Source organism: Delphinapterus leucas, chromosome 10 (genome assembly GCF_059928025.1).
Source record: "Delphinapterus leucas isolate spDelLeu-1000000601 "Yukka" chromosome 10, BTC_Dleu_Yukka2, whole genome shotgun sequence".
NCBI lineage: Eukaryota > Metazoa > Chordata > Mammalia > Artiodactyla > Monodontidae > Delphinapterus > Delphinapterus leucas.
The window spans coordinates 57103211-57130184 of record NC_143138.1 but is presented as its reverse complement, the minus strand read 5'-3'; the positions used below and the strand labels follow the sequence as shown (position 1 = coordinate 57130184).

Below are 26974 nucleotides of genomic sequence, written 5' to 3'. Positions count from 1 at the left end.
CACCCTCCGTGTTTGAGGGTAACAGGACACCCTGGCCTTCCTGTCTGAGAGAAACCCAGTACTACCCTCTGGGGTCTAGGGAAAACATTGCCATTGGGAGTCAAGCGGGCACCCGGCCTTGCTTTTTAGGGGGCAGGGGACATCGTCCTGACCTGGGGAGCTTTGGTTCATTCATTCATTCAGTAGGTATTTATTTATCACCTATTAAGTGTCAAGTATGTTGCAGGCATCCTGGATACAGAGTCCTTCTCTGACTTGGTGGAAACCCCAGCCTAGCCGGGGAGGTGGGCACTAATCAAATCATCCCAAGTGACTGTAAAATTGGTTTGAAAAAAAAAAAAGTATGATACTCTTTCTCCAGATAGGGGGCTTGTCACATCTCCGACACATTTGTACAATCCGTTCTACTGCCACCCCAGAATCCCAAATTCCCTCAGTCTTCTCGAAAGACTTCCTAGGAGAGCCCAAGCGCGTCGGGGTAGGCTCTGGGGCATCTCGGAATTATTTAGGTCCCCCAGCTTGGGGGAGACAGCAGAGAAGGATAGGCAAGGGGAAGAGGAATTATAGTCGCTGGCCCCTCTTTCCCGGCAAGAAGCTGTAGGCGGCACTCCTGACGAACCTGCCTTCTGTTTGGTGGCGGGCAGAGGGCAGAGTTGTAGGGAAACGGACCCCTGGCAATGGTGAAATTTGCTTCAAGATGCCAACGGGGCTCTTGGAGACCCGCCTCGGGTTTGGCAGTAGGCGGGGCTGCAAGTAGAAAGGTTTCCTGTCTGTATTTCTAGGCGGGGTTTCAGAAAAGCCCACCTCCTGGTTGGCAGCCGCCTGAGGCTACTGTAGGCGGGGCTTTGAGTGGAAAGACCTTCTTGGGTTCAACTTTAGGAGGTTCCGTTTGCGGCTAGGGGCGGGCCCTCAGGCAGACTCGCCTTCTGGTTGTCTGAGGCGGGGAGGTGGGCGGGACCTTAGAGGGAAGGGCCAGTCAGACCCGCAGGGTTGTGGGCGGGGCTTAGGATAGAGGAAGAGGGTGGTCAGAGGTACGGTTCAGCGCCTGCGCGGGCGTTGGTTTGTTGGTTGCTGCTCTCTGCTGCTGGCTGGTAGGGGCTTTACCCTGCCGAGCTACGCGATGCGGAGGCTGCAGGTGGTGCTGGGTCACCTGAACCGCCAGCCTGCTTCGGGCCCGGAGCCGGCGCCGCGGGCCGCGCCGTGTTGGAGCGGCGCTCCGCGGAAGTCGGCGGAGGATGTAGTGGTGGTGCACGGGCGGCGCACGGCCATTGGCCGGTCGGGACGCGGCGGCTTCAAGGTGAGGCCCCTGGGCTCGGGCGCCGGTTGTGAGATGGCGGCCCGGGGCGGGCTGGCGTCTGGCTCCTCTGTTCGGTAACCCTCGGCGTCGGTGGTGGCTCCGCGCCCGAGTTGGACCGCTCTGTCTCTCTGGGGTGGGGCTGGGGGAGCTGGGATTTTGGGAACCTCGAGCATCGCCGCCAGCCGCGCGCTTCCCGCTGCAGGACACCACCCCCGACGAGCTTCTTTCCGCCGTCATGACCGCGGTTCTCCAGGACGTCAAGCTGAGCCCGGCCCAGCTGGGAGATATCTGCGTGGGTGAGTGCACTACCCGGGCCCTGCGCTCGGTTCTCGCCTTCCCATTACGCCGAAGCCCTCCTCAAACACCAGGCACTTTCCAGGTGTTTTCCCTGAGGGGAATGTCGATGGACTTCACGCAGCTGACTGTAATCGTCCCTTTCGGGCTATAGACTCCACCCCCCCACCCCCGCCTCCAGGCATTTTCGGTGCCCGCTCCAAGCACATTCTGCATATTAAGTGTGATAGAAAGCAGGGATCTCAAGTGACAGACATTTCAACGCCAGGGTCTTGGCTCAGGAGTTTGAGAACACCCTAAGAGACTGGAGGCTAGGGTTCTCTACCCATCCTGACGTACTATCTATGCCAGGGTAGAACAGAGGGAGTTTGGAGCATCAAAACCCATCTAGTCCAGCCCCGCACTTACAGATGGAGAAACTGAGGCAGATGGAGAAACTGAGGCCTGGGGAATTTGCAGCAGAGCTTGGACCTGAATCCAGGACCTCTTGACCTTCAGTCCAACCCTTTTTCCCCAACTCTGCTCCTCTAGCCTGGAAACATAACATTATATGCTAAGAGTCACGTCACATAAGTGTCAGCCCTAGATGGGGGATCACTGTTCCACCCCTGGAGTGCCAGCAGGGCTTGGTGGAGGACACTTAGGGGAAGGTGTGCATTTCAAAAACACTTTCCTAACTGACAGAACTACTTCTAAAGACTTAAAGCTTTGCACTGCATTCTTCTTTCCATGTTACCTTTTAAAGGCAGGCGACCTCCCCAGTGTGTGCTGATTTGGAAAAGCAGGTTGCATGCAAGGGAGCTTGGGCCTCTCAGGGACTGGATCTAGTGTATGGCCAGGACAAGCTGCTGTATAGTTGGCTGCCCCTGCTCCAGACCTTGAAATTCCACTGTTTCTGAAGGAAGATCTGGAATGCTCCCCTCTTGGTAATCACAGCTGTACCTTAGTGCCTGGCACTGAATAAAGGTTTGTTGTCCACAGGAAATGTGCTTCAGCCTGGGGCCGGAGCATTAATGGCCCGAATTGCCCAGTTTCTGAGGTAAACTTTTCCAGTTCTTGCCCTGGGTTGGCTATTCACGCTCTTGCTTGGGCTCAGGTCCCAGAGAACCCAGCCTGTTGTGGGGAGAAGATCAGGATTGGACACCAGACCTGGACACAGCCAGGGTCCTCAGCACCCTGCTTTTCTGCATGCTGCCTTTCCCCTACTTTGAAGGGAGGGTGTGTTTCCCAGCGCTGAGCCAGGACAGACGGCCTTTGGGACTGGAGCAAAAAGTTCCTTGTGGCCTGATTTTTCTTAAGCCAAAATCAGCTTGTTGCTTGTGAACTCTGTCCTCTTGTCAAGTAAATAAGCAGGTTGGCACACTGAAGAGTGATTTTGAGCTTTTTTTTTTTTGCTCCGCAGCATGTGGGACCCTCCCAGACCGGGGCACGAACCCGTGTCCCCTGCATTGGCAGGCGGACTCTCAACCACTGCGCCACCAGGGAAGCCCTGATTTTGAGCTTTTTCAATGCTAGCCCATCAGCAGAGGCTTGGGGACAGCACAGAATCTTGGGGTGAAGGGTAGCCCAGAAGGGGCCCTGGTGAATTGCCCTTTACCACTTGTTGTCCTAAGACAGGGAGGAGGTTTAAATTATTTTCACATGTCGATTTAAGAGCCACTGAGCTGTGTACCCCCAGCTTCGTGGAGAAGAAACAGGAACGTGAACTAGTGAAGGAACAGGAAAACTGACAAAACCTGTGGAGACTAGGAGAGGTTCAGACTGCTTAGCCTGGATTTCAAAGATTCCAGCGATTTGGCTCCAGATTTGACTTCCAGCCTAATCTACCTGGTGCTTCCTCTTTCAACCAGCCTGTCTGCCCACTGCCTTCCCTAAGCTGGTCTTTCTGTCCCCTTGCAGTACTGTCCCTACCTCCCCTCTCTGCCCTAGTTAAACTCTGTTCAAACACAGTTTCACCATTTTGACCAGACTTCTCTGAGTTCCCAAGCTTAAAACGAGGGCCCATTCTTTTCCAGTCGCTAGCCACGTGCTCCCTTGTGATGTGATTTGCCACCTTGCTCTGTTATTGTAGTCTCTGCTAGTTAATTCACTTTCTGTGTGTGGTTGGGCATCCTCTAGGGCTCTGTATTATAAGCATGTCAGCGTCCCTCCAGTGGTGCCTCATACCAAGTAGGTGTTTAATGAACACTTGGTGGATTGGGTGAAGGGGTAGTAACTAGGTAGTAGGGAGTTAGGGGACCTGGGAAGGGTTAAACAGGCTACAGGGACCTAGGAGACTATCCACCCAAGAGGGTCTCAGCAGAGCCTGGCCTGGGCAGTAGCCCAGAGGTTCCTGACGCTGGCTGCACGCCAGAATCAGCAGAATCAACAGAGTGCTTTCACCCCTGAGGCTCTGAGTCCATGGGTCTGGGGATTTCCCCAGGGCTTTGTACCCTTGGCCAGCACAGGTTACACTGGCAGAGGCAGCCTCACCAGCTTCCAGGGCTGGAACCAGTGTGAGAACCTGGGGGAACCCGTCAGAAGAAGGGATGTTAGAATACCTAGTACCCGTCAGGGATTTTTGTCCAGCAGGGAACAGCCTTTCCAGAGACAATGGGAACATAAAGGCCATATGGTTACTAGTAAGGCTGAGGAGTGGGGATGGTTTCTAGCCTCATACTTGAGACATTTCTTTTTTTTTTTTTTTTTAACTGAGGTATAGTTGATTTATAATGTGTTAATTTCTACTGTACAGCAAAGTGATTGAGTTATACATATATATACATTGTTTTTTAATATATATTTTCCATTATGGATTATCACAGGATAATAAATATAGTTCCCTGAGCTATACAGTAGGACCTTGTTGTTTATCCATTCTATATATAATAGTTTGCATCTTCTAATCCCAAACTCCCACTTCATCTCTCCCCTACCCAACCCCCTTGGCAAAAACAAGTCTATTCTCTGTCTGTGAGTCCATTTCTGTTTCGTAGATAAGTTCATGTGTGTCATATTTTAGATTCCACATATAAGTGATATCATATGGTATTTGTGTTTCCCTGTCTGACTTACTTTGCTCAGTATGACAATCTGTAAGTCCATCCATGTTTCTGCAAATGGCATTATTTCGTTCTTTTTATGGCTGAGTAATATTCCGTTGTATATATGCACCACATCTTCTTCATCCATTCCTCTTTTGATGGACATTCAGGTTGCTTCCATGTCTTGGCTATTGTAAATAGTGCTGCAGCGATCGTTGGGGTTATGGTTTTCTCTGGATTTATGCCCAGGAGTGGGACTGCTGGATCATAAGGCAACACTATTTTTAGTTTTTTAAGGAACCTGCATATGGTTCTCCGTAGTGGCTGTATCAATTTACATTCCCCCAACAGTGTAGGAAGGTTCCCTTTTCTCCACACCCTCTCCAGCATTTATTATTTGTAGACTTTTTGATGATGGCCATTCTGACTGGTGTGAGGCGATACCTCATTGTAGTTTTGACTTGCATTTCTCTAAGAATTAGCAACATTGAACATCTTTTCACGTGCCTGTTGGCCATCTGTCGTACTTCAGACATTTATTTTGCACTGGTTCTCTGTCTCGGCCACAGGCCCTCTTCTCTATTCTTCATGGGAAACAGGGATATACAGTTTTAATTGTTGAATCTTCAAAGGAAGAGAAAGAAGGACCCCTGTGGCCCAACCAGCCTTCTCTTGCGTTTGGGCTGTGCTTGGCCTTGGATGAGGAGAATCACAGGGTGGAAGGGCATGTGATTGTGGGGCACTGGGGAGCAAGCACCTGCAGAGATGGGGTTTGCCCAGTGTAGGTCAGGCCTGGAGTAGGGGCAGGGCTGCTGGGTTTGTCCCCCTGGGCTTTCTGTCCCCTGAAGGGGCAGTCATGTTGGCCAGGAGCACAGGCCTGCTTTCCCTGAGAGCCTGGCAGGGGAGAGGGGGCTGACTCTGTTCTCACTTTCTGTTTCAGTGACATCCCAGAGACCGTGCCTTTGTCAGCTGTCAATAGACAGTGTTCGTCAGGGCTCCAGGCGGTGGCCAGCATAGCTGGTAAGTTCTGACTGGGTGGGCACCCAGTGCCGCGGCCTGGCCTTGGTCCTGGCTGCTCGGCTTTGGGTCGTCAGAGTCACTGTCTGCTGGGCAAGCAGTAAGGATTTCTGACAGGACCGTAACCACAGAAAGCCTGGAGGAGAGCCCCTCACTGCACCCCCAGGCTTTTCTGGACACTCCTGGGTCTTCTATCTCTGAGGCTGGGGCTGAGTCCCACTTAGAGACCAGGTGGGGAAGAGGCTCCCCTGTTCCCAGGACAGATGGACACTCTGGGGAAGGATGTTTATGAAATGCTTTTGTTGCAGGTGGCATCAGAAATGGGTCTTATGACATTGGCATGGCTTGTGGGTAAGAATTTTTTCCTGCTGGAGCTTATTAACTGACTTGTAACAGTGAAACTAATGTTCACCTCCTGAGTTCCCAGAGGCCATGATTTTAGAATTCTCCCCTGGCCCTTGCAGGCACTTAGAAGTGGTCCCCAGCTCTGGCTGCTTGGGAACCGCTCACATCTCTCAGCACCAGAGGAAGTGGGCTTTGAAGAGCTTTCTTTCTTGGAAATCTGTCGGGCTGGAAACGTGGGCAAGCATTGTGAGGAAATACAGCACTGGGTTTCTGTCTGTGGCCCTTGTTGATTCATGATGGCTGCTGAGAGAAAGAGCAGTTTCGCTTCCCTAGAGCCAGGGACAGCTGCCTGCTGTAGAACTAGTTTGTTCATTTCACAGGCTGGCTCTCCCCCACCCTGACCAAGGTGGAAACTTCCAGCTGCCTCCTGGGTTCTGAGGGACACGGTCAGATCTGTGGTGGTTTTGTCCCCGTCAGCTGTGACTCCGTCTTTAGCTGCAGCGTGTGGAGCCCAGGGAGGGGAAGGCTGGGGTGGGCATCGGGTGCTGGCAGCCTCGGGGAGGCCAGCAGCCCCAGGATCCTGATGTGCGCCCTCTGCCTCTCAGTTCCTCTCCATAGCATTTCTCGATTGGAGCCCTGCTGGGCCGTCTCAGAGCTGTGCCAGTTGGCACTTGCTGTACTGCCCTGTGTCTGCAGTTGTAGATAAACCCAAAGACCAAACTGCAGGGACTTTGGCCGGACAAAGGCCACTGCCCAGGCTGCCCTCTGGTTTCTATCTTACTGGAGGGGAGGGACGGGGGTGTGGGTGACCTGAGGAGAAGGTTGGAGCCTTCGTGTGTTTCTTAGAGGGTATGTGAGTCCCCAAGCAAATTAAAGACTGTGTTACTAGGGTATTAAGGATTTGGGGCCAGGACGTTCCCTCATGTCACAGGCTGACTGTTCCCCGTAGACTGTGATCGTGATGAGCAGCCCAGGATATCCTAGGCGGCAGTGGGCTCTGAAGCCAGACTACCTAAATTTGGATCCTGGCTCAGTGACCGTGGACAAGTTAACTCAGCTTCTCTGAGCCTGACACTGTTCAAAGTGCTCTTATACCCGAAAAGACTTTTTTTTTTTTTTTTTTGTGGGGGCAGGGTGGCCACACTGCAGGGCGTGCGGGATCTTAGTTCCCTGACCAGGGATCGAACTTGTGCCCGCTGTGGTGGAAGCGCGGTCTTAACCGCTGGACGGCCAGGGAATTCCCAGAAAAGATTTTTACAGTAGCGCTGGGCACATGAAAAGCGTGCAGTCAAGGTTATGTGTTATCATCCTTTGAGGCCTTGTATCCTGCCACCTCCTGGAAGCCCTTTCGACCACACTAAACTGAGATCGCTCCTCTTTCCCTGGGCTCCTAGCACCTCCTGGTCTATGCAGGTCGGCTTGCTCTTTGATGTGCAGCTTTTAAAACATTTGTCTCTTCTCTCCGCTGAATTTGTGGCCCCTGAGGGCAGGGCCCGGGCTTGTTAGACGAGTTTCTCCCACGGTGGCCAACACTAGGCTGCTTTCCTTGGGACTGGCTGCAGGACCAATTGTGCTGGGAAGCGAGGCCCTGCCCAGGCATGTGGATTGTGCAGCGGTGGGGGCGAGGGTGCGGCTGGGGCTCAGCAGCCCTGCACCCCCAGCTCTGTGCTGCCGGCCAGTGCTCTGCCTTGAGCTCCCTGGCCACTTCCCAGCACTTGCCAGACGCAGAGCTCTCCGTGGGGAGTCCCGCTGATGATCACCTCCTCTTCAGGGTGGAGTCCATGTCCCTGGCAGACAGAGCGAACCCTGGAAATGTTACCTCTCGCTTGGTGGAGAAGGAGAAGGCCAGAGATTGCCTGATTCCTATGGGGTGAGCGCCCACCGTGGCTCCGTGTGCCTGTCCCCGCTCAGCTCCCTGCCTGGCCTGGAGCAGGGGTGCAGGAACTTGGATTATCTTGTGGCCTCCCGCCTTCGGCCCTGGTCTGCTCTGCAGGGACTCTGGGCATGGGACTTAGTGCTGGCCCTGACTTCCGTGTCCTGAGGCCCCCAGTCCGCTCTGTGCCTCTGGGTTTACAAGCATGGCCCAGCCTGTCACTCCCACCCTGAGGGGCTCAGTCACACAAGGCATGATGGCAGCTGCACCCTAAAGCCTTGGAGGCCTAGAAAGTTGAAGAGGCGGGAGGCTTTTGCTCACCGGCCATGCTGGCGAGGGCCCTTGGGCCCTGTCAGTGCAGCATCAAAGGTGCTGCATTCGCAGAGCAGCTAAGCTCTGCATCCAGAGCCACCCCCGGGGTCCGTGGGCAGGGAGTCGTGGCTCCGCTGGACGTGTGAGGGGATGTGCAGCTGCCTCCACATCCAGGGACCATCTCCGAGGGAAGCCTGTAAAGCCAGAAGCCCCGGCCAAAGGCCCCTCTGTGGCTCTGGGCTCCCAGGATGAGGGGAGGCTCCAGCTACGGGGAGCAGAAAGCTGGGTGTGGCCTTCCCAGAGCGGGACTCCTCTCCCACGGTAAAGCACTTTTCATTGAGGCACAAGAGAAGCTGGCCAAGCCAGTTAGTGCCCTACCCACGCCCTCCTGTGTGCTGGTCTCTGGTGAACAGGCGTCTTAGAGTCTGGCCAGCGTCGCTGACTCCCTGCCTGTGCTCCGCCCTGAGTCATCACTACTGTCACGGTAGCACAGACAGGCCCTCCGGTTCTCCTGCCTGCAGCCCTGGGGCCCGTCCCCAGGCTGCCTGGCTCCACGCTCACTGTTCGTTGTCTGTGTTCTAGGATAACCTCAGAGAACGTAGCCGAGCGGTTTGGCATTTCGCGGGAGAAGCAGGATACCTTTGCACTGGCTTCCCAGCAAAAGTGAGTGCTATTTGGGGTGAGATGTTTAAAGGGCTGGAGAGTGAGGTTTGGAGGCTGTCCTAAGTGATCTCAGGTGGAGCTGCCCTTAGGCTACCACTGGTTTCCAAGCCTCTACCTCCCAGAAGGGGGAGGTGGGTGAGGGCGGGGGGCCACTGTGCAGTTAGCACTGTGTCCCATTACAGTCTGTTTACCCTGAGTGTCTTTCCCTAGCTTGGCCTCGGTTTCCCCATCCATTTATTGAGAGTGTAAGGAGGGCCAGGGCTCTTCTCTAGTTGGCTGTGGTTTGGTGATTAGACATGGTAACCACAGGCTTCTCTGGATAGCCTGGAGGGTGGAGCCAGTGCTGCCGGGGACCCTGGCATCCTTGAGTCTGGGGTAGCATCCTGAGGCAGGGGCTGGGGACACTGAGGCAGTGGTTCTTAGCCACTTGGGTGCAAGTAACCATTTGAGAATCTGGTGAAAGCCGTGGCTTCCTCCCCATGGGAATGCCTGTGGGCCCTTACATTTTACATATGATTGCAAGGATCACCCTAAAATGCCCTGTGCTTTTACACTGTTTAAATACAAAGACTCATCCAGTAGTTTGGTATATGGCATTTTATTTTATTTTGACATTTAAAAAGTTTTATCTCACTAACAAGTTTGTGTTAATCGTGTCACTCATGCAAATTTTGCATAGATTTATTCAGGGTAGTATATGTCATTTTAATCACGTGGAAACATGGGGAATGGATGGAATTGAGCGACGGGAGGGAACAGAAAAGCTGGCAGAACCCAGCACAAATATTCCTGGGGCTCCAGCCTCAGTTTGGCTTAGTCCCTCTTGGGTGAAGGTCTCCCAAGGGGAGACGCCACTTCCAAACTTCCCCCTCCCCTTTGAGGTTGGGATAAGCCAGGATCTGAAGATCTAAGGCTGATGGCCAAGAAATCCCGGTAAAGCCCTGGGCTTCCCAGTCCCAGGGCAGGTGGGGTAGTAGGGGACCCTCTGCACTCCCCCCGAGGTGAGTGTGACCCCGCATGTAGCAGCCTGAGCTTGCATGTCTGTCCCAGAGGGCAGGGCAGGGCAGGAGGCGGAAGCCTCAGGGAGGGACCCCAGGAAGGAAGGTAACCCCATGGAAACCTGAGCCTGGCTGTCCACGGTGCTGGCAGGGCAGCCAGAGCCCAGAGCAAGGGCTGTTTCCAAGCCGAGATTGTGCCTGTGACCACCACGGTCCGTGATGACAAAGGCACTGAGAGAAGTGTCACCGTGGCCCACGATGAGGGCATCCGCCCCGACACCACCCTGGAGGGCCTGGCCAAACTGAAGCCTGCCTTCAAGAAGGGGGGCTCTACCACAGCTGGTGAGACTGGGCTGGGGGTGGGGTGAGGAGGGGGCTGCTTCCGTGCCAGGTGTTCTCCTCTGGGAGCCTGGAGCCACCGGGCAGGGTGGATATGGAAGGTCTGGACCTCCTCGGAGCTGCCCCGAGGCCTCCTTAACCCTGTGGTTTGCCTCTAGGAAACTCTAGCCAGGTGAGTGACGGGGCAGCTGCCATCCTGCTGGCCAGGAGGTCCAAGGCAGAAGAGTTGGGCCTTCCCATCCTTGGGGTCCTGAGGTCCTATGCAGTGGTTGGGGTCCCGCCTGACATCATGGGCATTGGACCTGCCTATGCCATCCCTGTAGCTTTGCAAAAAGCAGGTAAGATGGCTCCTTCACACCCTAGGTTTGGATCCAGCCCCTGCCTCTCGTGCTGTTGCCAGAGGCGGGTGCCCGGGGTGGGCCTGCGGGTGCCGCAGAGTGAAGGTGGGGGCACCCCGACCCCTTCCTGACCCCACAGCTGGGACCCGCTCACCCATCTGGAACAGAGGCAGACACACCGGGCAGCCCAGCCTCCAGACCATGGATGGCGCAGGGCCCCAGGGAGTATGAGAAGCCTGCTAAGGGGCCGCTGGGTCAGCTCAGGTCTTTTCCGCTTGCCTGCAGGGTTGACGGTGGAGGACGTGGACATCTTTGAGATCAATGAGGCCTTCGCAAGTCAGGTGAGCCCGTTTTGCATTGTTGCCTGGGCCGCCTAGTTGGAGGCAGCGGGCGGGTGGTGCGGGGGAGGGAGCTACAGCTGATGCTCAGCCTCCCTCCAGGTCGTCTACTGTGTGGAGAAGCTGCAACTGCCCCCTGAGAAGGTGAACCCTCTGGGGGGTGCGGTGGCCTTGGGCCACCCGCTGGGCTGCACTGGGGCACGACAGGTCATCACGCTGCTCAACGAGCTGAAGCGCCGCGGGAGGCGGTAAGGCCGGTCCCCGTGGGGGTCGGGGGGGGGGCCCAGCTGGTGCGCCTGATGGGGGGAGGTGTACGCGCCCCCGCCTGCCCCCCCCACACTCCGAGCTGAGGAGACAGGCCCCTGGCCTGCGGCAGGCATCGGCCACCGTGTGCGCCCCTCGGCGGGCAGGCCGGGAACCACGTTCCCCAAGGTCTGGCGTCCTGTGCCCGTGAAGGCCTTGGTCCACCCAGCTCAGCCTGGTCCGAGGAGAGCTTGGTGGTTGGGCTTCTGCCCTTTGTGCCTTCACCCAACCAGCACATTTTGCTCCCACAGGGCGTATGGGGTGGTGTCCATGTGCATCGGGACCGGCATGGGAGCAGCCGCCGTCTTCGAATACCCTGGAAACTGAAAGAGGCCCAGGCCAGTGCTCTGGCAGTAGCGCTACAGACGTGACACCTGGGGAGTCCCAGCACTGGCGGCAGTGGCAAGTCAAGGCACTTCAGCTGAGCTGGCAAATGTGAACACTGATGAGACAGTACGGGAGCGGGTGAGGTATCGGGCTGCCATCTGTCGGGCCCCTCTAGCTGAGACAGGCAAAGTTGGCCTGGCTCACCCAGCCTGCAAGGCCACCGTGATTCCTGGGGGAAGGGGCCTGGGGATGCGGAGTGCAGTAAACATAGTAAACGCATTACCTTCTCTTAGTGGCTGTGGTTTTTTTCCCCAAGAGCGAGCCAGTTCTTGGTATGCTAGTCCTGCCTCTGCTGAATCTGAATAGTGACTCTTTTAACTGCTCTGGTCTCCACAGGGGTGTGGCCGACCCTTTGTATTAGCTCTGAGGACACAGGGTGCAGGGCCTGGAAGTGGGGGGGGGGGGGGGCAGGTTGGGGGGGAAGTCCCTCCATCCCAGGAGCTGTTCAGAGGTCCTCCAGTAGGTGCCTTTGCCCAGTAAACCTGCTCCATAGCTCTGGGCCGTGTTTATTTCCAGTATTGGGGGTTGAGGGCAGAGGCTCAGAGCTAGTAGGGCGATGCATATTTCTCATCATACGAGCCTCGGCCCCGGAGCCGCAGGGTGCCGGATTTCTCACCGAGCACACCTTCCACCACCAGCGTGGACTCGTACAGCTCACAGCTCCTGTGGGGAGCAGGGGCTGAGATGAGTTGGGGGCCCTGGGCCAGGGCTCCAGAGGCAGCGCCAGCGAGGCTGGGAGGGCCGTACCTGGCGGTGAAGGAAACCTGGAGGGGGACGGAGGTGGGGGGCGCGTTGACCGGTCGTGCCTCCAGCAGCCCACTGCTTGGGGTGACCCTGAAGGCAACAGGGTCCTTGTCTGGCTCCTGCTGGCCTGCGTGAGGGGAAGGGGACATGCAGGAGCGCAGCCAGCTCCATGCTCGGCCCCCTGCCCGCATCTTGGGGGTGCGCCTCTGCTCCTGCCCACCTCTGCAGGAATTCTCAGGTGGGCCCAACCCTGGGGAGCCAGCCTGCAGGGACAGGGCACGCAGGCCCCTTCTTGGGGGTCTCGGCCCAGCTGCACGGGGGAGCAGGGAGGAGGGCATGGCACACCTGTCAACACGGCCCAGTAGCTCCGGGAGCCGCTCAGGTTCATCAGGTAGACCTCCCGGATGCGGCCCTGGTTCACGAAGCAGGTCCCGAAGTCCACCCAGCTGGTGGAGAGCTGCAGCTCAGGCACGGCCACGACGGCCCGCAGGGGCACCACCTTGCGGGGGACAGAACCTTTAACTTGGTAGGGACTGGGTGACCTTACCCACTCCCACTGGGCTCTGAGCCAGGGACACAGGGGCCCTGCCGACCCCAAGTACTGCAGCTTCTGAGGGACGTACAGGCAGCACCACAGCTGGTGGAAGGGGGCCAGCGCTGTCATCTAAAGCCAGGGGATGCTGGTGGGATTCTGGGCAGGAAAAGGGCCAGGAACGCGCCATCTGCTCCCCTCTGACTCCCTTGCCACCCCTGCCCTGGATCCAGCTCTGTGGTTTCTGCTCCCTGGTCGGGCCGCCCTACTGCCTTCCTCTCCCCTCTCATCTAGCCCTCTGCTCCCCTTGGGCTCTGGGCCATCTAACCTTTTTCCTTGGCCTCTCCAACTCAGGGCAGGTGGGGCTGTGGTGTGGAGCTGTCACAGGCCACAGAACAAGAACGAGGCCCGTGGTATTCTCACCTGGTGCTCGCAGACCCACACGAGCCCAGGAGGCGTCCCTCAGCTGCTCAGTCCCCACCCATCAGGCCATTCCCTTGGCCTGGTTTCCCTTCTCTCTCTGTTAAACAGCATGCAGGCTTCGCATGCCACCTCCTCCTCCAGGAAGCCTTCCCTGATTTTGCACCCTACAGCACCCCACCTCGCTCTGAGCTCCTAAGACAGGTAAGGATGGATGACCCTCATCTCTCCATGTGCCAGGCCTCTTCCCAGGCAGACAACTGGGGTTTGTCCTCTGACCCCACCTGAACACATGAGGCAGGCCTGGGACTCACCTGAGTGGTCTGGTTGCTGTATTCCAGTAGCAGATTCTGAGTGAAGACCATCTTTTTCTCTCCACTCGCGCTCTGCTGCATGTCCACTCCAGACAACATCTGGTCAGCCGGGAGCTTCTGATAGGAGAGCAGCTCCAGGGAGAGGGAAAAGGACACATTCACCTGAGCAGATGTGGACAAGCCGTCACCTCAGACTGCTGGAGGTGGGCGGCGGCCTCCCCGCCCAGAGCTCCATCCTTCCCTCCTGCGGACCCTGCCTGGTGCATTCACTCCTCACACTGTGCCCTGCTCCCTGCCCAACAGCCGTCAGTACTGGGGACAGGGCTGAGCAGCCCTCGGGAGCTGAGAGGCCGGAGGATTGGGCGGCTCCACTCGCGTGACCAGGGCTGCGGGCAGGCCCGTAGGCCCAAGTCAGGCCTGTGTCTTTGTTCTGGGGGCAGTGAGGAGCCCCTGCCGGGTTTTAAGCAGGGGACGTGCAGTCAGCTCTGCCTTCCTCAGGGGCCACCCTGGAGACTGTGGGGAGGGGGCTGGGGGAGCATGAGTGGGTATCTGGGGGCCAGGGTGTAACTTGGGCCTAACAGGATGGGGCTTGTACACGGGGCTCCCCAACCCAGGTCTGTGGACCCAGATCCACAGATTCATCAAAGGCACCTGTTAGGAAAACGGGTTCCCGGGCCTCAGCCCAGATCTTCTCATCTCTGGCAGTGGGGCCTGGGGAACTGTGTTTCTGGTGTGCCTTATGTTTATGGAAAGATGGTGATGAAACCCTGCGTGAGGGCACACAAGAAGGGGGGTCTGTGCCGCGTGGAGGTCCTCGCAGGACCAGGACACTGGTGGAGGGGACGAAGAGTGGGGTCTGGTGTGTCTGGGACTCGCGAGTGTCCACACTGATGGGTCTGGGCGTTCCTGCGCGTGGAGGGCCCCTGTGCGGAGGGGTTTGCTGGACATGGTGCGTGTGATGGGTGTCCGCCCCTGAGCGCACAGCGCATGGCGGGGCCAAGCGTGTGGTTCGTGTGTGGACACCACTGTCTGTGTCTACGTCCAGACCTGGAGGGTGCTGCATGCGCAAACGTGAGAGGAAGGTGAGCCCCAGCCCAGGTGAGTGTGCCCATTGTAGGCAGGGACCACAGAAGCTCCCACTGACCAGCATGTTCTCCTGTGGGTAGAGTACCAGCTGCTTGCCGGCTGCTGCTGTTCCCTCCTTGCACTCCTGCTTCCAGCTGGGGCCGGGAGCCCTGTGGCTGCGGCTCTCCCCATCTTGAGAAACAGAGAAGGGCCTGGAGACCAGGAGCCGGAAGTAGTGTGGGATTTCCGTGGTGTTGGTCAGCTTCAGGTGGCGGGTGGTCACCAGCTCACTCAGCACCTGGGCGGCCACAGAGGTCGGGGAGGGGACTCAATTCTGCCCTCCGGAGCCCCTGACTCGGGTGGGGGGTGGGGGGTCCCGGGGGAGGGGACCCGGACTGTCAGGCCTGTGCCCCACAGGGGGCTGCGGGAGAGGTCTGAGGACCAGGTAGCTCGGGAGGGCCGGGGCGGCGGGCGGGGGGGGGAGCGTGCAGCACACTCACCCCAGCACAGCGCTGCTCGGGGATGAGGTCGCTGGCCTGGTGCCAGAACACCACGCTGCCGGAGTCCAGCTCCACGCTCAGCCTGCCAGCGACAGGCATGGCTGGGCTTCTGGGGCCCAGCTGACCTGGCCGGCCTTGCCCTGGGCGCACCCGCCAGCTTCTCCCTCCCGTCCCCATCCTCTTGCTCCCAGGACCCTGTCTGGTCCCCAGCAGTGCCGGGGAAGGCTGACCCCCACAGCGGGCCGCAGGGAGGCCAGGCAGCCCAGCCGACTCACTGCGCAGGCCTCACGTAGCCGTGCAGGTGCAGCCTCACGGGTCCCACAGCCGAGCCCTGCAGGCGGCGCCTCCTCCCCGGAAGCTCCCTCTCCACCTGCCGAGCCCAAGCCCAATCACGGGCGCCCGAGCTGAGCAGGCAGCGGGCGAGCTCCCCCAGGGAGAGGCAATGGTGGGGGCCCTCCCCAGGCCAGGAGCGCTCACCTCGTCATCCAAGCTCATGGAGCCCAGGGCGGAGCCAGTACACTCCACCTTGTGCAGGACGTCAGGGCCCAGGACCACGGGTGTGAAGGAGATGCGGATGGTGCTGCTGCCCCCTGCGGGGACCACCTGGCAGACGCACACAGCAGCCTCAGCGCTGCCTGTCCCTCCCGGCCAGGGGGACACCCACCCCGACCCCCCGCCCAGAGCTCCCAGCCCCGCCCCAACTCACCACCTGCTTGGGGCTGATGGAGAACAGCTGGTCAGAGGGCACCCCCTCGCGCCCCTGCAGGGTGACTGAGATGATTTCCTGGGAGGCGCCGGCACTGGAACCGCCCTCAGCCTGTGGTCCAGGAGTCGCTGAGGCTCACGCAGGCTCGAGGCCCACTGGCCACAGCCCGGCAGCCCTCCCGCCACCCCTGCTCACAGACTGGGCAGCTTCACGGCTGGACTTGGACACGTCAGAGGGACTTGGGGACCAGAAGGAGCTGCTGCTCTCAGGGGTCTCAGGGCACAGGAGGCCGTTCCCAGCTTGGTCCCGCAGCGGGAAGGGTGGCCCATAGGACACCAGCAGCTCCAGCAGCCGGTCCTCCTTGGCCTCTGGAGCGTAGGTCTCCCAGTCCAGGCGGATGTCTGGGGCAGACATGGGGGAGAGAGGCGAGGGATAAGGAAGGAGCAGACTCTTCTCTGGGCGCCCCCCCCCCACTCCCTGCAGCCCCCGGAGGCTGCCAGGTCTCCCACACTCAGGGTGGAGGGGGCCTGGCTCCTCGATGTCACTTGCAGGCAATTCTTGTTTTAGGAGAGTCTACAGGCTTATGCCAGCCCTTGCCCTCTGGATCACAAGACCAGGTTTCATGTCCAGATGCAGAAATCCGGCTCCCTGTGTGCTCTCCCCACACCCTCCTTTCCTTCTGGCCTTTTTGCTGACCACTGGGCCCTTCATTCCCCGTGTCCCCTGCCTCCTCCCCTCCATCCTTTAGCGCCCGCCTGCTTTCACTTCCTTCCCCAGCCAGGCGAGTCTCTGGGGGCTGCCACTGGCAACTGTCTGGCCAGGATTCTCATCTCTCTCTCTGCCCCCATCCTTGTACCCACTGGGAAAAAACCTAACCCTGGGGGAACGGAACCGACCATCTAGGCCCCAGTGAGCAAGTCCCCCACATTCTAAACAACGTGCCACTCCCATAAATATGTCCCCAACCTAAACTGCGCCCCCACTCTGCCCATCACTGTTGACTGCTCGGCCGTCCCTGCGTACCTGCACCACGACACTGTCTTCCCTGGTCTCCTCTGGCACTCAGTGGGTGGTCCCACCTCACCTCCCAGAAAAAAGTCCTGCCCGGAGCCCCCCATCTGTCTGCATCTACCCCATCCCTGCACCCCTCTTCTCAGGGGCCAGATGTGTCCCATCTCCCCTCTCTCCTGGCTGCTTCCCCACAGCACTTAAACAAGCTTCCCTCTGCCAGACCTTTCCAGTACCACCTCTCCTCTCCACAGCAAGCTTGGAGGACGAACAATCCATGAGCGCCTCCCCCCCACTCCCCGCTCACCTCGGATTCATGGCTCGCCCCTGGGGAATGAACGCCTGGTGAAGACATGCCCACGCAAGGTCCCCGAACTTGTAGTCCCTAGGGTTACTACCTGGTATCTGCCTCTTTCACGCACGGAACCACTCTCACCAAGGCCACCAGTGGCTTCCATACTCTCAAGTGCAGAGGACAGTCTCACTTTCAGGTACGGAGGAATGTGCGTGTGATGATGAGCCCCAAGGAAGCAACGGTAACCAGGAAAGTAGAAGAGAAATCCCAAATTAAACGAAGGGAAAACAGAAGTCACAAAAAGCAAAACGAAGAAAGCAGAAAAATAACAGTGAAATAAATCATAAAAGAAGAAGAAATACATAGATTTCCTAAAGCTCAGATCCCGGCTGTTTACAGAGAAACACACATCAAAGTCATAAAGGGTGAAAACAGAGGGATGGGCAAAGACATACCAGGCAAATGCCAGTATACAACCAGCGGGAGCAATGTTGCTATTCGGTGAGGCGGGATTTAAGCACTGAAGGGGCCAAAGAGGAAGGTTACAGGGTGATAAGAGGCATCATTAGCTGTCAAGTGCATCTAACAATACAGAAGCTAAAAACACAGCAAAACTACAAACGCCAGAAGAACTTGATAAAGATATGATTAGAGTGGTCCAATACACCCCAAATGCACAGATCCAGTGGTCAAAAATAAGCAAGGTCACAGAGTGGCCATTCTCTTCCACCAACAGGATGTTCCCTTGAGTCCCCGAGGAGCTTAAAAACTACAGTGCCCAGGCCCTGCCCCTAGAGACTGTGGTTCACTTGGTCTGGGGTGGCCGAGCCTCAAGGTGCTTTAAATAATCCCCGGGAGACTCTGGTTCTCAGCTGGCCCTGGCTCTTCCTGTGGCCCATAAGCTCCCTCAGGCCCAGCTGGGTCGCTCTCCTCCTGGCCTCAGCCTGATGGCCCTTGACACAGACCCCCAGCACTCTGGCCGCCCCCATAGTTGCACTCAGTGCACTCTACACTGGCAGCCCATGGTCACGTCCGTCCTGCCCATCAGGCACAGCCCCTGCTGTCCTGTTGCCCCTGTATCCCCAGCTCCTTGCACAGCACCTGGCAAATAGCTCAGGGGCTGCTGGCTGAAGGGAAGAGAAAAGGTGTCCCCTACAAGTGCCTGTCCCTATGCAAAGTGAACCCGACCAGGGGAGGGCATCTGTGGCCCATGGACACTGGGAGACCCCAGGCAAGGATAAGTCCTGTCTTCTCGGGTGGAAGTGGCTCTGACAACCCAAGAGTGGCTTGGCCAGTCCTGACCTTGGCCCTTGGGGGCCTCCCTCCATACCCCAGCCCACTTGGCTCCAGGTCGTGGGCCATCAGCTTCCCCCACCCCAATCTTCCCTCCCAGCCTGGCCCACCACACGGCAGAGCCTGCAGCAAGAGCCCCGATTTCTCTCGCGAGCATCTCACCACAGGGGCTGGAATTACTCAGGCGAAGGATCCGGGTGATGGTGTCTCCTCCAGAGACCTGGGTGCCGAACCTGGAGACAGGAGACGAGGGTCAGCAGGGCCACAGCCAGCGCACACCCCACAGGCCAGCTCTCCTGAGAGAGGAAGGCCGGGGCTCAGGCAGGCAGGAGGCCCCATAGCGGTCTGTCTTCAGCCCAGAGTAACTGAGCCCCAGGGCTGGAGGCCCTCCCCATGCGGTGCCCGGTGAACCATGACCCAGGACTGCTCACCAGTAAACCCCACCCACTCTGCAACCGCACTGACCAACCACACAGACCCCAAAGCAGTTGGAGTGAGGGGTCCCAAGTCCGGCCCTGACCTCGGACCACAAGTGACTACTCGGTACTTCTGTCCCCGCAAATCCCTCGGAGATGTGCAGATCACGGCCGTGCCCCCTGAGGCCTCTCTCCTCTGGGGTAGCCCTGGCTTGGGGCTTTCGAGCTGGGTGGCACCAAGTGGCCCTGGGCCAGCGGGACAGCAACGAGTTGGCGTGGGCAGCCCGGGGTGGAGGCCAGAGGGTTTCAAGGGTTAGAGCAGGAGGTGGGCGGGGGCGAGGCAGGGATACCTGACAACAGGCTCCTTCTGGATCTGGTCAGTGGTGTAGTGGGCGGTCCTGTGGGAGCTGATGGGGCAGCCCACCACCGCCATGTGCACCGGGATGACCGCTGGAGGCAGGTCTCCCACCTGCAAACACAGCAGTCATGCGTTGCTCTCGTCACCGGCTGCTACCGCAACCCCTGGCTCCCCATCCCCTCCGTTCGAGGCCCTCCCTCCTCCAGCCAGCCCAGGGTCCCCAAAGCTTGGTCGCAACTGGGCGGGGACTCACTCCCCCATGTCTGACACTCACCCCAGATCCCCCCAAAGGTCTGGCCTCCCAGCCCCCGCTTCCCTGTCCTGCCCTCCCGTCTCTACTCTCCCGCCCAGCCCTGTGTGCGACTGCACGGATCTCCCAGCTTGAGGGTCTTTGGCCTCTTATGGCCCCTTTGATTACATTTCTTTATCTTTTAAATGGAAATAACTTTATTATTTTTCTCTGCTAATAAAAAGCGATAAATGTCTTTTTTTAATTTAAAATAGAATGTATTTCACCCATGATCCTACCCCACCCCCCAGCATGACTCACTGTTAACATTTCAGTGTACCACTGTCTAGACAGACTTGTGTGCATAAAACACAGATATAAATGAGGAGCATTCTGGGCATGCTTTGTTTTGGTAATCTCTTTTCTCTTTACAACATATGATAATTTTACTAATGAAGGTTTACAGCATCATTTAACGGGCTGTCCGGAATTCCACTGCGTGGATGTAGCCTAATGTTTTCATCCGATCTTCTCCTGATGGACATGGATGTTTACACCGTTTGCTTTTTTCTCCCCCCTCTATTACAAACAACGCTGAGAAGAAAAGGAAGCCTGGTGTGAATTTATTTGTTCCCTGTGTCCACTTCTTTCCTTGAGGCAACCTTAACTGTGTGTCCCCAGCGCCCTGCAGAAGTGCCTCCGAAGGGTGGCACACATTTCCCAGCCGGCCTCGCCGTGCACGTGAGTACCTTTCCCCTGCACCTTCACTGACAACTTTTGAACCTTGCTAATCTCACAAAGACTAGTATTTCAGTGGTTTAACCCTCACTTCTTTGGTTACCAGTGCTGGTGACATGTTTCACGTTCGCTGGCCGTCTCTCTTTGTCATTCTTGAGTTGCCTATTCAAACCCTTTGTCTATTTGGGATGCTTTTGCCCCCCTTATTGTTAGTCCAGAAATGCTTTGTATATTAAGGTGATCAACTCTTTGTCATTGGGCACAGCACAATTTAAAGCAAATATCTACCATAACTAACGCATCCAATTTACTAAATAGTTCAGGAAAATCTTCTGTGCAATAACTCAGTAGCCTAGGATTTGGGACACGTTTACTTTGTTTACTTACTGTGCAGATGAGGCTGTCCCAGTACTCGCCCCACATGTTCGCACAGGCTGTGAGGTCAATGCCAAGCTGTTGGTGGGCCCCCAGCACGCCCTGGGAGAGGTGGGGAAAGAAGGCAGCTCCTTTCCCGTGGGACAGCATGCTTTCCATAAACTCTACAGCAGAACCAGGAATGGGGATTCAGGCCCCAGGGCAGGAAAGAGGTCCAAACCCTCAAGCGTCAGCAAAGCACTGAACCAGACAAGCCAACCTACAGCCTCTCCTTGGTCTGGCTAAACAGACCCTCCTCCTGGGAGCCTGGGGCCCAGCGTCCAAGCTTCTCTCACCTCCCACAAGGGCCGAGCCTCAGCCCTCCCTTCTGAGCCACCACCCCTCCCAAATCGAAGCCAGGCCCTGTGCACAAGCCGTACGCCCTTGGCAAGGGGATGGCCTCGTTTAAAAGAGGGGGTGCTGTCAGGTGGAGGGCCACGGCCATCTCAGGGACCTTGCTAGAAAAGACGCTGAGAAGTGGTCTCTGGTCAGGGTCCCCTCCTGCAGCAACCGGCCCACCTCCTTGGAAGGCCACGCGAAACGCCGCTCTGGCCAGGCCTGGGCTCAGCGCCTGCCCTGGGACTCTTACCCAGCTGCTCTCGCTTGGCCAAGAGCTCCCGCATCCGAGCCATCTTCAGCAGGGCAGGAGGCATGTCGGGGCTTGACAAGACGGGACGTGGAAATCACATCAAGCCATCCGGGCCCTTCCCCAGACCTGAGCCACCTCCCCTGGCAACCAGCATCCCCCCAGGTGCCCAGCAGAAGAAGGTGGCCCTGCCTGCTCCTCCCAAGGGAGAGCTGGTCAGGCCTCCTCTTCACCTCTGTCTGTGGTCTTTGCTCGCGCTGCACCCCTACCACCCAAAGCATCCCAGCTGCAGGCCGCCTGCCAGCCCCAGGGATTGCCTCCCAACAAACTCAGGAGGGCTCCAGGGCAGGGACCCCGATCCCCAGGCTCTGCACCTTGGTGACCCATGGATGAAAACCCAGCCCCGACTCCCCAACCCTTGTCCAGCCTTCTGCAACAGGCCGTTTCCACTCTTTCCTGCTGACATCTGTCCTGCACTGAACACATGCTAACTTTCTGCAATGGGCAAGTTAATGGCTCAGGAGCTGTTCCTGGTGCCCTGCAACACCAGCAGTCGGTGGTTTTGAAGCTCCCGCCACCACTCCCCCCCTCCCACCCCCGCCTTAGGAGCTTTGGTGGCGAGGCGTCTGCAGCGGGGTGCTGGTAAACTTAGCCAGCCTCTCGGTGTAAACACTTTCAATGCAGTTGATTCCGAGCTACAGCTTTGCAGCGGGCCTCACTGTATCTCTGCGCACAGTTCCCTCCACCTACAATAACTTCTCCCTCGTCCGCGGGCCCCAGTACCACCTGGCCTGTCCGAAGCCCTCCACCTCAGCAGGCCACATCCTCCCCAGAAGCAGCCTCTGAAAGAAACCAGACTTACAGGCTGGGTTTTTGGCGCAGGCTGTTTGCAGGGCTCCCAAAGTACTCAAACTTGAGGGTAAAAGGGGTCTGTATCGGGGAGCAGTTGGTCAGGATAAGCTGGCGATTCACGCGGGTCCGCAGTGGCACTGCTGAGCCGAAGTCCAGGTGGAGCCTCTCCGGGTGGCCTGGCCACAGCTCTGCACTGGCAACACTGCCCCGAGCCCACGAGCACCCGGTTACACGCCACCCTTGGCCCTGCCCAGCGAGCTACCTGGGGTGGGGGCGCCAGAGCTGCCCGGAAACCAGGCTGCATCCTCCAAGCCCTCATTAAGCTGCCACCCCAGGGCTTCCCTGGTGGCGCAGTGGTTGAGAATCTGCCTGCCAATGCAGGGGACACGGGTTCGGGCCCCGGTCTGGGAAGATGCCGCGGAGCAACTGGGCCCGTGAGCCACAATTACTGAGTCTGTGCGTGCGATGAAGAGTGGCCCCCGCTTGCCACAACTAGAGAAAGCCCTTGCACAGAAACGAAGACCCAACACAGCCATAAATAAATTAAAAAAAAAAAAAAAAAGCTGCCACCCCACAGAGACTCCCGACTCGCCCACCCGTGATGCCAAGAGAGGCCTCAAACTCCCCAGGTTTTCCCTGGTCGGGGCAGACCGGCCTGTCTCCCGGTCGCCAGGCCTCGTACGGGAAAGCCCAAGGTACCCAGAGCCCCGTCCCCTGCCGTCTCCCCGCCTGAACACCACGCCTCCGGTGTGTGGGGAAAGACCACAGAGAAGGCGGTGATGGGCTAGGCAGGGCTGTCCCCAGAGAGTCTGTGAGGGGCCTTTTCCTGGCCGCGGGAATCACGGGGAGGAGGCTGGTACCACCTCAAGGCCGGTCCTTTGAACGGCTGCCTCAGCCCCCAGGCCCCGGGCCTGCCCTGGGCTCACCTGCTGTCACCGTCCTCTGTAGAGATGGCGATGGCCACCTGCAGTCCCCGGGGTTTCCCGGAAATGCCCAGAACCAGTGGCTCCTTCATGCCCAACACGTTACAAGGGAGGGCCAGGTCCATCAACTCGTCCTATAAGGAAGCCCACCGGGGGTGCATCACTCAGGTAAAGCCCAGGGCTTGGCCTCAGCAGAGGGGCCTCAGATGGGCTCCCACAGCACAGGAGGCTGCTTGGGGGGGGCGCTCAACCCAAAGGTCTTGTCCAGGCTCATCTCTGTGGAAGGGCTCCCAGACCCTTCAGTGGGTCACTATGCCCAGACCCGGCCTGTCAGCCCACCCCTGCCCCCCACCGGAGGCCTGGCCCCTTCCTCAGGGCTCCTGGCTGTGAGTCGGCCCCGAATACCTGGGCAGCCCCACGTGAAGGAGACCCCTCCAAGCGGACCTCTGGAGAAGCCGCACATTTATCCTGATGAAGCTGCTACCATAGAAATCAAGCCCTTTCTGCGTGAGGTCTGCTCTGTGCCAGGCCTGGGCCCGGCCGTCACCCTCGAGCTCTGGCTCAGCTGTGTAAGAAAGCCCACCGTCCACATGTTCGCCAGAGAGGACTGGGACCTGGGGCTGCTAGTCCCTGCGAGGAAGAAGTTTCCTTCCCCACAAGAACCACAAACAGATAGCCGGCAACCACCCAAGTGCTGAGCACATTCGGCCCAATGGCCTTCCTGTGGGCTGCACCCAGGAGAAGCAGTGTCCTTCTTGGGAGGAGCCTGGGTGCCGCTCAGACTCCCCTGCAGCACCCAGCACAGGGCCCGCCATGGGCAGCAGCTCTGTTCAGCAGCTCCGGGCAGCTGGAAAGCTGGGCCCACCTGCTCCAAAGAGAATGGCCTGGCGAGGGCTAAAGGTGGTGCCCAAGGGTGTCAGGGCACATCCAGGCCCTGTGTCCCTAGACAGCAGGCCCAGTGGGAGTGGGGACCCCAGACCCAAATGCAAGAAGTCTCGTCCCCACTGACGCAGCCCAGGAGAGGGGTCTGGGGTGGACCTCCTGGCCGGCACAGAGGCAGGCAGCTGGGGGAGCTTCCTGGGCACGCAGGCCCCTGAGCCCTCACTCGCCTGGGTATGAGCAGTCAACTCTAGGCTGAACTGGCGCTCCTCACGGGGGCCCAGCGTGCCACGTCTCGGGGAGACTTTTGCTGTGCAGAAGCTTGCTTGGAGCCCCAGGAGCTGGCAGACACATTGGTGGGGTCACGTGCTGGGCCTCCAGGATGGACCCGGGGTCCAGACAGAGGGCTCAGCACTGCCGCATACTCTGGGGAGGCTGGCGGACTGGGGTCCCCCAGCGAGACCAGCAGGGTGGGGTGCTCCTGAGTGGGGATAAACCACAGGCCCCTCTCCTCTCCTCTCCCACCACAGATGGACCTCATCCCTGTCAGGGGTTCTCTGGACTAAATAAGCCACCCTGGGAGGCCCAGGGTGATGGGGAACAGGGACAGCTGGCTCTGATGCACAGGGACGTGGCCCCATCTGCCGTGGCACGTGGGGCAGGCGGCAGAGTCAGCTCCAGGGGCAGTAATCTGTTCTGGGCGGTGTCTGGGGGACAACGCCCCCTCCACACAGGCCTCTGGGGCTGAGGGTTGCAGGCCTAGGGCCCGACAGTGTGGGCTCACCCACCTTGCCCCAGTGGAACTGTGTGGGCAGGAGTGTGCCATTGATGAGTGCGACAGGCGTCTTGGTGGGCACGCCCAGGTAGAGGTTGGTGACCTCCACCTGGCTGCTCTGCAGGTACACGTAGGGCTCCTGCACCTCGGCATACACAGGCAGGTGGCTGGAACACAAGGAAATAAAAGGCATACTCAACAGAAAGGAAGAATTAAAACTCCTCCCTATGTGCAGATGACATGATGGTCCACGTAGAAAATCCCAAGGAATCAATTTTTAAAAAAAATCTTAGAACTAATGAGTGAGTCAGCAAAGTGACAGGGTAAAAATCAACCCATAAAAATCAATCACTTTTTTTTTCTTTTTGGCTGTGACAGGAGGCCTGTGGGATTTTTAGTTCCCTGACCAGGGATCAAACCCGGGCCCTCAGCAGTAACGCACAGAGTCCTAACCACTGGACCGCCAGGGAACTCCAAAATCAATCACATTTTTACAGGCTGAAAAGAACATGTAGAAACAGAAGTTAAAAATATAATACCATTTATAATTGCTCGAAAAATTGAAATACTTTGGTAAATATCTAATAAAACACGTATAGAATTTGTGTACTGAAAACTACAAAAACACCAATGAAAGAAATCGAAGATGACTATAGAGAGGCATAAATCATGTTCATGGATTAAAAAACTCAACACAGAAGCCAATTCTTCCCAAATTGATCTATTAAGTTTAACACAATTCTTATCAAACTCCTAGCCAGGATTTTTGTAGATATAGACAAGCTTATTGTAACATTTATATAGAAAGATAAAGGACACAGACTAAAACAATTTTTAAAAAGAATAAAGTGGGAAATTACTGGATGTTAAGACTTACTATACAGCTACAGCAATCAAGATAGTGTGTTACTGGTGGAGGGATGTATACAACAGATCAATGGAACAATGTAGAAAACCTAGAAACAGACCCACGCAAATATGTCTGAGGGTATTTTTTTCCTTATATAAGGAACGGAGATAACATGCATTTTGCTTTTAACTTTTTATTTTGAAATACTGTAGATTCACATGTAGCAGTAACAAAAAAAAAATACAAAGGGATCCAATATACTCTTCACCCAATTGCCCAATAGTAACATCTTGCCTAACTATGGCACAATGTCACAAGCAGGAGACCAAGACGGATACAATCCAGCAATCTTATTCAGACCCCGTCAGGTTTACACGGACCCGTTTGTATGTATTTACTTCTACGCAATTTTATCACATGTAGATACGCATGACACCACCACAGTCAAGACACAGAACGGTTCCATTACAAGGATGTCTCATGCTATCTTCCTTTTTTTTAACCTCCTCCCCGCCCCCATTTTTTTTGGGGGGGGCCATAAATTTCTGAGTGCTGTTCACTTTGTTCAATAATTAAGGATTTTTCCAACAGACAAAAAAAACTTTACCATCTTGGCCAGCTTGGCAATCCTCAAGAATATCAAAGAAGAAAAGACTTGTCCCCGTAAAGAGCTGTAAAATATATTTGAAAATGAGGTTTAATTGCAGTTATCATGCTATCTTTTTATAGCCACAGAACGAGCCTGAGATAGGTCATAGATTCAAAAGCCAAACAAAAGATAGAGATTGGCAAAATGTATTAAAAAAAATGATCCCACTGTATACTGTCTGCAAGAGACACCTTAGATTCAAAGACACAAATATGCTGAAAGTAAAAGGATGGAAAAATATACTGCAAACAGTACCCAAAAGAGAGTTATTGTAGCTATTTTAATGTGAGATGAAATAGACTTTAGGACAAAAATTGTTACTAGAGACAAAGAAGGGTATTTTATAATTATAAGAAGGTCAATCCATCAGGAAGACATTACAATTATAAATACACATGTCTAGCAACAGTGTTCCAAAATACATGAAGCAAACAATGACAGGGTTGAAGGGAGAAACTGACAATTCCAAAATAATGATTAGAGATTTCAATACCTCATTTTAAATAGTGGACAGAACAACTAAGCAGAAGATGAACAGGAAATAGAAGACTTAACACTATAAACCAACCAGACCTCTATATAACACTCTATCCAACAACAGCAAAATGTCTCCTATGTGTACATGGAATATTCTCTAGAACAGACCATAAGATAGCCCATATAACAAGCCTCAGATTTAAAAGGCTGAAATTATACAAAGTATGTTCTCCAACAACAAGAGAATCAAATTAAAAATCAACAACAGAAAATAATTTGGGAAACAAAAATATGTGTAAATTAAACAACACACTCCTAAATAAACAATAGGTCAAATAAGAAATAAAATTTTTGGTTGAATATGCAAAAATTAGTGAAAAACACATTAATTTTAAAAAGGACAAAAATGGCATGATTATTTCAA

The 26974-nt window shown here is 56.3% G+C and overlaps 2 protein-coding genes and 1 long non-coding RNA gene across 5 annotated transcripts in view; 2 read left to right on the top strand and 1 right to left on the bottom strand.

Moving 5' to 3' along the window:
* Positions 1-1036: 1036 nt before the first annotated feature.
* Positions 1037-11749, top strand: ACAA1 (acetyl-CoA acyltransferase 1). Of its 2 annotated transcripts, XM_022553971.2 has the most exons (12): positions 1039-1297; positions 1500-1593; positions 2573-2630; positions 5555-5634; positions 5940-5982; positions 7748-7846; positions 8744-8824; positions 9974-10164; positions 10320-10499; positions 10785-10840; positions 10940-11085; positions 11392-11749. In XM_022553971.2, the coding sequence occupies exons 1-12, from the start codon at positions 1121-1123 to the stop codon at positions 11465-11467; spliced, it is 1281 nt and encodes a 426-aa protein (XP_022409679.1). In that variant the 5' UTR covers positions 1039-1120; the 3' UTR covers positions 11468-11749. The 2 variants fall into 2 exon arrangements, with proteins under 2 accessions (XP_089775195.1, XP_022409679.1); XM_089919069.1 differs by lacking the exon at positions 7748-7846 and having other exon boundaries at positions 1037-1297.
* A 217-nt stretch (positions 11750-11966) lies between these two features.
* The window catches only part of DLEC1 (DLEC1 cilia and flagella associated protein), a 96565-nt gene continuing 81557 nt past the window's right edge, over positions 11967-26974 (bottom strand). For both annotated transcript variants that reach the window (XM_089919039.1, XM_022553713.3), the window contains exons 20-37: positions 24588-24741; positions 24030-24140; positions 22924-23054; positions 22008-22199; positions 21149-21219; positions 20533-20684; positions 19171-19289; positions 18567-18637; positions 16004-16209; positions 15809-15919; positions 15580-15705; positions 15378-15472; positions 15103-15184; positions 14682-14900; positions 13538-13699; positions 12617-12770; positions 12275-12398; positions 11967-12190 (exon numbers count right to left, since the gene is read on the bottom strand). In XM_089919039.1, the coding sequence (XP_089775165.1) occupies positions 12073-12190; positions 12275-12398; positions 12617-12770; positions 13538-13699; positions 14682-14900; positions 15103-15184; positions 15378-15472; positions 15580-15705; positions 15809-15919; positions 16004-16209; positions 18567-18637; positions 19171-19289; positions 20533-20684; positions 21149-21219; positions 22008-22199; positions 22924-23054; positions 24030-24140; positions 24588-24741 (2398 nt within the window). In that variant the 3' untranslated portion in view covers positions 11967-12072. The remainder of the gene's footprint in view (positions 12191-12274; positions 12399-12616; positions 12771-13537; positions 13700-14681; positions 14901-15102; positions 15185-15377; positions 15473-15579; positions 15706-15808; positions 15920-16003; positions 16210-18566; positions 18638-19170; positions 19290-20532; positions 20685-21148; positions 21220-22007; positions 22200-22923; positions 23055-24029; positions 24141-24587; positions 24742-26974) is intronic.
* On the top strand, positions 13664-17487 carry LOC149748241 (uncharacterized). The gene is made up of 2 exons (XR_016394698.1): positions 13664-13740; positions 14583-17487. It is a non-coding gene; the product is annotated as an uncharacterized LOC149748241 (long non-coding RNA).

Excerpts from the sequence above, each read along its gene's own strand:
- ACAA1 (XM_022553971.2), top strand. The coding sequence starts at position 1,121 with ATGCGGAGGCTGCAGGTGGTGCTGGGTCACCTGAACCGCCAGCCTGCT. Across the intron at positions 2,631-5,554 it reads CGAATTGCCCAGTTTCTGAG|TGACATCCCAGAGACCGTGC; the intron begins GTAAACTTTTCC and ends TTTCTGTTTCAG. Across the intron at positions 5,635-5,939 it reads GGCGGTGGCCAGCATAGCTG|GTGGCATCAGAAATGGGTCT; the intron begins GTAAGTTCTGAC and ends CTTTTGTTGCAG.